Below are 10,871 nucleotides of genomic sequence, written 5' to 3' on the forward strand. Positions count from 1 at the left end.
AAACGTGTGGTCGCAGGACCACATGGCCAGGTGCAATAAGGTTCTGTGCTGAAACAATGATGGAACAGAAGGGGGAGATGAAGTAGGAGGAAATACCCCACATGAACAGTGGGAGGAAGAACCTGACACGAGAGGAGAACAACAAAAAGCAAAGACTGGTGAAGCCAACCAGGAGCAGTTGATCGAAGAGGACCGGAGTGATGGAGAAGCTAGCGCGGCTGCGCTAGAGAGTAGAGACAGAAGCGAAGGAGCGACCGCCACAACCCCGGTGAGACTGACCAGGAGGGGCAGAGCGGTGGTCAAGCCAGCGAGATTCAGAGACTATGACATGAGTGGGGAACTGTAAGTTTAAATTGTTTGCATTGGGAAAAAAGGGGAGATATGTAGCGAGCGTTCTAGTGTTGCACGTCACGCAGGCTACGTGACGTGCTGGCGGCCATGTTTGGGCTGCGCGCGCAGCGAGGCAGAAGCGCGAAAGCCGGCAACAGAAAGACGTGCTCGGCGCTCTTTAGGAATCTAAGCTAAATAAATACCAACGATCATCACTGTGGCTCCAGTGCTTATTTGGGGGTGAAACCCGACATTACAAGAGGATGTGTGAGAGCGAGAAAGAAAGAAAGAGAGAAAGAGGGAGTGCGGGAGAGAGAGAGAGAGAGAGTGTTTGTGTGTGAGAGAAAGAGAGAGCGAGAGAGAGAGAGAGAGAGAGAGAGAAAGAGAGAGAGAGTGCGTGTGCTTGTGAGAGTGAGTTAGTAGGGGGTGGAGGGATAAATTGAACTATCTACCAAACACCAGGTGCAGTACCACCTGCTGTTACCAGAGGGCAGTCTGCCTGACAACATCCAGCTGTCTTTTGGTGAATTTTGCATACCCAGAAGCCACTGCAAAGAAACCAAAAACTTTTGGTTCAATATTATGTGAAAAAAGTGACATTTAAGACTAAGAAATATTTCACGCACGTGTTTTGGTGAGACAGACGGACATTTTCTTTCACTAGTTGTGATGGATATTCATCGTCACCGTATTTTTCGTAAGTTTTGTTGAGAATATAATAAAAGGGTGTTTCTTGACAGCATACAATGGCTAGTGGATGTAAGACTATTTCTTCTCTGTCCTTTGGCTAAGTCAGGTGCAGTTTGAGATGTGCTTGATGGGCCAGGGGGTGGGGAGATGTCGTAACGGCTGAGATGCTTCATTTGCATGTAATTGCGGATGATATTCTCGAGCATGAAATGGGGGTTTTGGGGCTTGAAAGTCGGGAGGCTGGCGGTAAAAGCTGACTGACCGGCAAGATGGCTTCACAATCCCTTGGCTGAGATGCCTTCGTCTGCGGTTTCGTGGATGATGCTCTCGAGCATGATTTTGGCTTCGGTAATTGGCACTTTGATTGACTTCAGGGGGTAGTGGCCGGCTCTAGGAGTTGGCAAGGGGAAAAAAAAAAAAAAAAACTACGTGTGATGATGATAACAACAATGAGTGGAAAAATTGGATGTCTTAGGTTAACTCTAAGATCTACAATGAGTTAGAATAAGGTTTATGTCTGAGGCTCCTCTATGAAGATGGCTGTACATCCGATGATCTTCTGAAAAGACCAGCTGGGTTCTTCAGGTGACAGTTAAACTTGTGATTCATTTGGAAACGACTTTTCCATGCTAGTATCAGGGCAGATGGCGCTCCTGGCGCTGAAAAGCGGTTAGCATGCTGAAGATCATTTTCTTTCAGAAGGAGACTTGTTTCGAGATCGGTGTGATGGTCAGACATGGTGGCAAGGAGAGAAAGTAGAGGAGACAGCCTGCTTCTCAGGGCTTCAGCTATCATTAGAGGAGCTGGTGGAGTATATGGGGGCCCACAGCACCCCAATTATGGGCATTAGTGTTTTGGGTCAATTCTGTTCTTCTTTGACACAAGGCTCTTTTAATCACTGCAATGCACTGTTTACACAAAGCGGGCGCTCAATAAATTAATAGTGTGTCAAGTGGCTGAATCCAAGTTTTAGGTCCATGTGACAGAACCAGGGGGCGGGAGCATGTTTAAAAAGGACAACGGGAGGGGGCGGGAGCCTGGTAAACAGGGTCAACGGGAGGGTAGGAGGGTCACCGCAAGTGGGGTGGGGGGGTAGGAATAAAGGGAATGCGGACAACGGGAGGGGAGAGAAAGCACAGGAAAATACAGAGGCCCTTATGGTGCTTGTCCTATAAATTAGGATGTAATGGAGTAAAGCTTTCCTGAGAAGGGAAGCGACATACCTTTTCTTGATTTTTGTTTTATATTTTTAACTAAAATGCAAAAACCAGCACTCGACTGGGAGGAGGGGTGAGATGTTTTCACTTACAATTTGAGAAATACTAAGCATAATTTGCAGACGCCCACTTATCAGCATAGAGGTGTTTTTAGCGAATGTCTGACATAATATCGACAGACAGAATATCTACATACAAAAATATCGACACAAAAATATCGAAATCAAAAATATCGGAGTCATATCTTCATAAAGGTAAGTACAAAAATATCGAAAAATTAATATCGTAGTACAAAAATATCGAAATTGAAAATATCGTTTTTTTAAATGTATTAATAATAATGTAAAAATAATTTTAAAATACATATAATTTTACAAATATTAAATAAAAATATTAAAACATAATTAAAAAATTAAAACTAATACATATACATTTAAAATAAATTAAAAACTTAATAATTTAATGTAATTTCATTTTTTTTAATTTCATTTAATTGATTTAATTTAAATTTATTTTATTTTTACCCTGTACGACTGTACCCCAAAAACCCAAAACTGACCCTGAACCCTAAAAATACCCCTTTACCCAAAAACCCAAAACTGACCCTGAACCCTAAAAATACCCCTTTACCCAAAAACAGAAAACTGACCCTGAACCCTAAAAATACCCCTTTACCCAAAAACCCAAAACTGACCCTGAACCCTAAAAATACCCCTTTACCCAAAAACTGAAAACTGACCCTGAACCCTAAAAATACCCCTTTACCCAAAAACTGAAAACTGACCCTGAACCCCAAAAATACCCCTTTACCCAAAAACTGAAAACTGACCCTGAACCCTAAAAATACCCCTTTACCCAAAAACTGAAAACTGACCCTGAACCCTAAAAATACTCCTTTACCCAAAATTAATCAATATTATTTAATTACCAATTAATTATTAATTAACAATAACAATAAAGTAAATATATTAGCACATTAGCTGTAATTAATTAAATTTATTAATTAATATTATTTTTTCCCAATTAATTAAATAACAATAACAAAAAATTATATATAACAACAAATTACTCTAATTAATATAATTAACTAATTAATATTACTTAATTACGAATTAATCATTAATTAAAAATATGTACAAAATTATATTAAATAATTAACTAATTAATATTAATTAATTACCAATTAATTATTAATTAAAAATATTTACAAACATATATTAATTAATTAATTATTATTAAATTACTTCCCACCCCATTCCCCTATAAACCCACAACCCGCTCTGATACTAAAACGCAAAATGTAAACAAATTTACAAATTTTCAAACATACATTACAAAACATGTTTAACAAACATATAAACAACATAATAAAATACATAACACTAACATTTTTTTCGATATTAGTAAAATTGGATATTAGTAACATACATACCTTAAAAAAACGATATTCTGTCTGTCGATATTTTGGACATCGATATTCTGTACTGTCGAACTTAAAACATCGATATTATTGTATATCGATATTTTGTCTGCCTACCGTTTTTAGCAATCGGCCAACCTGTCTTTAAGTTCTCCAAGTACATCCCGGTTGAGTTTGTAGAGCTGGGGCAGGTAGTAGAGGATTTGGTTAAAAATGTTGTCCTCGATCAGCAGCTTCCCCAGCTGCCTGGATGCGTGTGCGACAGCATTGCAAAAGTCCTGGCGAGCGAAGTTGAAGCGTAGGCATGGCTTCCCTGCTAGCATTGGAGCAGTGACGTATGAAAGCTAAGGTACTGTCCGGGTGGGTGAAGTACATTTGATGCACCAAACACTGATTACTGCAGCCACCTTGAACCCACACGATGTGGAACTTAGAATAAATCTGGTTCCTTTACTGATAATTATGCACATTTGAGGAAGTCAGCAGAGCAAGTTGACCCCTCATTAAGAACAACAAGAGCCCTGCACTGTAACAGACACCTTCAAAGCCCCAGCCCTAGCCCCCTGACTTCTCGCAGAAGCGCATATAATCGCAAGCACATAAGCCCACATTTATTTAAGTTTGAATTTTGAATCTTTATCTACATTTTAGGAAATAAATTCATGATAACAATGCGCAGACGCGGGCTCCATCTTGTTTGGCTTACATATTGACAGCACGAGGTATCACGCTAGCAGCCATTTTGACTAGGCCCAAACACAAAGTAATGCAAAACAGATGAAAATAAGTATTAATTCAGGGATTTTTACAACTTTGTCTACCCCCCACCATTTTATTAATAACTGTTAGTGGTTACCGAGCGTAAGCAGAGAACTCCAAGCATTTTTAGAAACATATGCACAACTTACAAATGTGCATATGTAAGACTGCGGATACAAAGACTAGTATGCTTTTGATGCACACACAAGTTACACATGCTTTTCACTCACATGCTTTTAGTAGTTTTATTCAAACTTTGCCATGCAAAAGCGCCCCTTTGTGCTGGTTAGTATCACACAACATTTTTGTTAAAACTCACTTTAAGGGGTCTTCATGATTTGGGTAGGGTACAAAATTGTAACCCTGCTCCATACTGTGCATGCACCTAGAATGGCATAGTCTGGCAGGGTTGTATGAATATTGATGGTGTGTGAACACACTGCGTGGGGCTCGCTTGCTCAGTTTGGGAATGGGACTGGACACCACCAGGCTGATTCAGTTTGAATGAGGCTACAAGATGGACTGGACCGGCCCAGGCTGGCTGTGTTAGGGGTTAATGGGGCTAGAATGGACGTGTCTGGGTCACACTGGTTCTGGTACATGTGAGTTGGATTTGAATTGCTTTGAACTGGATGGACTGACTTTGATGAATGCAAAGGGTCGGAGGGCATTGAGATGGGGCAGACCTGCCTGAACAATCTGAATCGGGCTAGCTGCTTCCGGTGCTGTCAATGGAGTTAGGATGAAAAATTGTCTAGCAGACGCGACAAAGAATTTTCAATTCTATTAAGGACACGGAGGCGAGGATTATGCTTCTCTTCACTTTACTGACATAAACAGCAGCCAATAAAAACTTTAAACTGGCATGACCCCGGAAGGACAACCCCCTCCAACAGTATGCACCAATCACTATCAAGTCCACTGTATAACTGTCCATGTTTATCAATACGACCTCCTCTTTCTTTGCGACACATCATCAGTCCAACAAGACCGGAGGCCAACGTGGCAACCATCGCATCCATCGTCGAGGAAGGCATCTCCTGCACCACGTCACAGATTTCCAAAGCATAGACTGTTCACCTCATGTCTGCTTGTGCTGATCACCTGAAACAAGAACATAAGTCGTAATGGCCATTCCCAAACTTGGAAATACAACAAGCCAATAACAATCATTCGGGTGGGTACAAGAATTCATCAACCATACAACATTGCATGAAATACAATCCTGCAAGCCCGGGTGGGATAATCCTCGCCTCCGTGTCCTTAATAGAATTGAAAATTCTTTGTCGCGTCTGCTAGACAATTTTTCATTCTATGTCAGTCCACGGAGGCTCCGATTATGCTAGTTTAAAGTTTATCCACCACCACCGAGGCCACATCCACAATAGGTTTATGATAAAACACTTTAAAGGTGGAATCAGAAGACCAATCTGCCGCAGTCATGATATCTTGAAGCCGAGAGCCGGCACCAAAGGATTTCGAGGCCATAGCCCCTCTCACAGAATGAGCCCCAAATTTAGAGGTATCAATACCCGCCAGGCCCAACAACCAGGTAACCCACCTGGCCAGAGTTGCACTGGTGACTGGGCGGAAAGGTTTCTGTAATGAAATCAACAGTTGACCAAAACCAGTTCTAAATTCCCTAGTACAATCCTCATATACCTTCAAACATTTGACCACACATAATTTACTGTGATGAGGAAATGCAGGATATGCAATACATTTTGTATGCGTTTTTGTACGCCTAGAGATCGTAAAAGAAACTCCCGCGGGAGTGAATACTCTACCTGATAAATCCGAAGCCCGAATATCCGACACTCGCCTGCATGAGACCAGGCAGAGGAGAAGTGTAAGTTTAGCTGAGAGCTGTTTGCGAGACAGACCCTCATTAGCCGGCCAGGCCGCCAAAAAACGTAGGACCACCGACACGTCCCAGAGTTCAGTATACCTGGGTTGAGGGGGCTTCACTAAGCGGACTCCCCTGACTACTCTGCACACCAAAGGGTGTTCCCCAACGGGCTTACCGTCAACATGCGGGTGCCCCGCGGAGATCGCCGATCGGAAGTTATTCACTGTTCGATAAGCCAGACCAGACCGCGCCAGTTCCGATAAGAAATTCGCTATGACAGTAATATCGGATCCCCCTGCCGTTCGTTACACCAACCAACCCATCGTCTCCAAGCTGACTCATATCGCTTGTGGGTGGAAGGTGCCCATGCCTGAGATAGGAAAAAGAGAGTGTCCTCTGAAACTCCCGGCATTTGCCAACGTCGCCGGAAAGTCTCCACGCCATGAGGGACAACTGATTCTGAAGGACCAGCGGGTGGGGAAGACCCACCGGGTCCGCGAGAAGATCCGGGAACGTCGAAATTTGCACTGGCGCTGCACAGGTGAGACTCATTGCCACCGGGAACCACGCTTGTGCTTTCCAGCACGGTGAGACCAAGACCAATTCCGCTTTCTGCCTCCGAACCTGAGCCAGAACTCTCGGGATCATGATAAAAGGAGGAAACGCATACAGAATGCCCGTCGTCCACGATTGAAGGAAGGCGTCCGAGCTGATCGCCAAGGGATCCGGGCGCCAGCTGTAAAACTGGGGAAGTTGCCTGTTGAGCCGAGAGGCAAAAAGGTCTATCACACACGGACCCCATTTGTGGTTCAATGCCCCGAAGATCCGAGGGTGCAGTCTCCAATCGCTCGCATCTCTCAAGTATCGAGAGTTCCAATCCGCCGTCACGTTGGCAGACCCCGGAATATATTCCGCCGTCACCGAAATTTGATGGGCCAGGCAATAGTGCCAGAAATCCTTCGCTATCTCCGCCAGGAGGCGAGACCTGGTCCCTCCCAGGCGATTGATGTATCGCACCGCGGACACATTGTCCATGCGTAGGAGAATGCAGCATGACACTTTCTGAGGGGACAGGGTGCGAATCGCAAAGGAACCCGCCAGAAGTTCCAGGCAATTGATGTGGAGACTCAGCTCGTCGCTGGACCATCGACCCCCCGTCTCCACCGAGCCGCAACGGGCTCCCCAGCCCCAGCGGCTGGCATCCGACTCTATCACCACTTCCGGGGTGGCCGCGAAAATGGCTCTGCCATTCCACGCATCCATATGCTCTAACCACCAGTTCATCTCCGTACGAGCCTCTGGCGAAAGGGAAACGTGTTGAGCGTAAGTCAGACCTTTGCGCAAGTGCAATGCCTTCAAACGCTGCAAGGCCCTGTAATGTAAAGGGCCCGGAAATATCGCCTGGATAGATGACGCTAGAAGTCCGACCAGACGCGCCAAAATCCTCAAGGAGATTGTCGGAGAGGCAAGCGCTCTCCTCAACTCCTTCCTGATAGCCACTCTCTTCTTGAGGGGCAAGAGTAGTTGAGCTTTCACAGAGTCGACCTGGAAACCCAGGAATTCCATCACCTGAGAAGGTTGCAAGATGGACTTCTGCAAATTCAGAAGGAAACCCAAGTCCTGAAGAAGTTGAATCGCCCAGGACAGATGGAGTGACACCATCTCCGGTGACCGACCTAAAATCAGTATGTCGTCGAGGTAAATAATGAGGCGAACGCCCCGTTCCCTCAAGTTCTGTACCACGGGTCTCATCAACTTGGTGAAACACCATGGGGCGGACGACAGCCCAAAGGGCATGGCCGAAAACTCGAACCACTGGTCGCGCCACTGAAACTGTAGAAAACGCCGGTGAGGGGGGTAAATGGACACCGCCAGGTAGGCGTCTTTTAAGTCCAGGCGTACCATCCAATCTTGCTCTAGGAGGATGTCGCGTAGCAGGTGTATACCTTCCATTTTGAAGTGTCGATACACCACCCAGCCGTTGAATTCCCTGAGGTTCAACACTAGCCGATACCCCTGGTCCTTTTTGGGGACCACGAAGACAGTGCTCACGAAGCCCAGGTCGTGTGGAACGGCTTCCACAATCGCGCCCTTCTGGAGTAAGGAGCATATCTCTGCGTCGATGAAACTCTGCTCTGTCTGGGAAAAATGTAGGGCATTCGGTCTCCGCCGTTGGCTCGGGGAGGCATAGAACTCTATGTGAAATCCCTGTACTGTCTGCAACACCCAAGGGTCGCTCGTGAGCGTGCGCCACCTGTGGAGAAAAAGAGACAGTCTGCCTCCCACCATATGTTCTGACGGACACAAAAGTCGTACCTGAGTAGGAGTTGTCTCCAGAACCATTCTGCTGGCCACGATAGGATCCTCTCTGTCCTTTGCCCCTGCCTCCTCTATCGCGGGAGGGGTAGAAGTTGGAGCGTCTGTTGCCTCTGCCTCTCTGATCTGCTCCACGTGAGGTCTGTGCATAACCTCGGCCGGACCCTCGACCTCGTGGGCGTCCGGCCCTATCAAAAACACCAGTGTGGAAAACCTTCTTTATATTTGATTGCGCCCGGTCCAGCGCGGAGAAGGTGGCAACGTACTTGCCCATTTCTCTAACAAATTTGTCTCCAAAAAGCATACCATTGGCGAGGGAACCAGGTTCGGTAGGGGCCATTTCCGCCAGCTGGGAGTCGATTCTCATAAGAAAGGAGCGTCTCCGCTCCGTAGACAGGGCCACATTTGCGTTCCCTAAAAAGCACATGGCACGTTGTGCCCATTCAAGGATCTCTGACACATCCAGGGGCACCTTCCTATCCTTTGCCTTGACAGCTGCGTCCAGAATCTTTGTGAGGGGTCCAGCTACGTCCAACATTTTGTCCTGACACCCTCGCCAGGCCCTATCTAATCCCTTTTTCGGATCTTTCGCAAACTTTCTCATAAAGGCCGCCATTGTGGGGTCCAAGTCCGGTGTATCTGCCACCTTCCCTGTCAAGGATGGCCTGGGACATTCAGATCTGAGCGTGGCCCTGACACTATTGTCGAAACCCTGTCGCAGGTTACTACCCACATAGTGTGCCACCTCCGGGCACGGCACCCATTCCGTGGACCTAGGGTGTACAATGTTGTTTGGATCAAACAGAAGATTCTTCGGCGCCTGACTATCATCAGCCTTATAGGCGGTGTGTTTCACCTTCTTCGATCTCTTCCTGGACATCACCGAGTCCACCTCAGAATCAGAAGTGACAGGTGGGGACGGGGACGAATCCCCAGACGTATCCATAACCATTGAGCCATGATCCTTCATCACATTCCTGGCCATCTGTGCTAACACCTGGGCCGAGGCTTGAGGAGAGGTATCACTCTGCCGGGCTGACTTAAACTTCCTCTTGCCATATTTCTGAAGGGTGTGAGTAAAAGGCTTGAGAGCCTTGATCAATGCCTTATTCACCGACCCTTGGACATGGGTATCCAGAGCCTCAACCAAATTTTCCTCCAATTGTTCTTCCTGTGGCTCATACTCATCGTATTCATTATATTCTGCCCATTGGGAATCCTCCTCGGCGTAGTACGCCATAGCTTTAAAGCAGGGAGGTGTGGAGGAACTCAACAGGGGGGAGCAGCCCAGGGGTGCCTCAAATACACACACACACACACTGTAGTCCGAAAGAATCACCACTCTGAGGCTGAGATTGAGGTGGAAGGAGACCCCTTTGTGCACACAAAGCTCCCCTAGAGCAAGGCTCTAATCCGGACACGCTCCGGTAGGCGTTCTGTGAGACCAGGATTTATGCAGCCTTGAAAGACGCGCGATGTGCGAGGAGCCGGTATCACTGAAAATGAAAGTCGGCTCCTCGCGCATGCGCGCCGCGTGTGGGGGCCGAACTCGACTGCCTCCTGAGCGCGAGAGACTCGCGTCTGTCTCCTCCTGCTCCACCGCCCCCTACCGAGCGAACCACGCGCACCGCCGACTCGCACCTAAACCAACACAACAACGCGCGGCAAATTCCTCAACCGGCAATTAAGCAACGGGAAAAAAAGACCGGCAAGGAAGCCGAAGCCTAAGCACACATCGGCAATAGGATATAAAGGTGTTGGGATCAAGACCATAACGTATGAAAACACAGCAATAAATGCGAAGGCATAAAGAACACATTAAGCATAATAAAGTCAAGGGCACGATAACGCGCCGGTAAGAACCACCGCCCTTAAAACAATTAACCACCAATAAGTAGAAAACGTAAAGGGCACTTAACTCGCTGCTGCAGCAGCAAAGAAAGAGGAGGTCGTATTGATAAACATGGACAGTTATACAGTGGACTTGATAGTGATTGGTGCATACTGTTGGAGGGGGTTGTCCTTCCGGGGTCATGCCAGTTTAAAGTTTTTATTGGCTGCTGTTTATGTCAGTAAAGTGAAGAGAAGCATAATCGGAGCCTCCGTGGACTGACATAGAATTCACTGGGTTGGGTCCGGTGAACTTCTGATGGGTGTTAATAAGTTTGTATCCTTAGTCATAACATACAAAACGCATTTCATAAGACTTGAGCGGGCATTCATTCACAACGTTTTATTTTTCGTTTGATGAAATAGCCATAAAGGCTCATTTTGGGTTTGTTCACCCACA

The 10,871-nt window shown here is 46.3% G+C and overlaps 1 protein-coding gene across 1 annotated transcript; it reads right to left on the bottom strand.

Moving 5' to 3' along the window:
* Window positions 1-810: 810 nt before the first annotated feature.
* On the bottom strand, window positions 811-9,821 carry LOC147663280 (uncharacterized). The gene is made up of 2 exons (XM_086950564.1): window positions 8,582-9,821; window positions 811-878 (listed from the first exon to the last, which is right to left on the bottom strand). Exons 1-2 carry the CDS (start codon window positions 9,819-9,821, stop codon window positions 811-813), a joined length of 1,308 nt encoding a protein of 435 aa, XP_086806690.1.
* Window positions 9,822-10,871: the final 1,050 nt, after the last annotated feature.

Source organism: Lissotriton vulgaris, unplaced genomic scaffold (assembly GCF_964263255.1).
Source record: "Lissotriton vulgaris unplaced genomic scaffold, aLisVul1.2 SCAFFOLD_224, whole genome shotgun sequence".
In the NCBI taxonomy this organism is placed as follows: Eukaryota; Metazoa; Chordata; class Amphibia; order Caudata; family Salamandridae; genus Lissotriton; species Lissotriton vulgaris.

Excerpts from the sequence above, each read along its gene's own strand:
- LOC147663280 (XM_086950564.1), bottom strand. The coding sequence starts at position 9,821 with ATGGCGTACTACGCCGAGGAGGATTCCCAATGGGCAGAATATAATGAA. Across the intron at positions 879-8,581 it reads TGGAGACAACTCCTACTCAG|TGGCTTCTGGGTATGCAAAA; the intron begins GTACGACTTTTG and ends GTTTCTTTGCAG.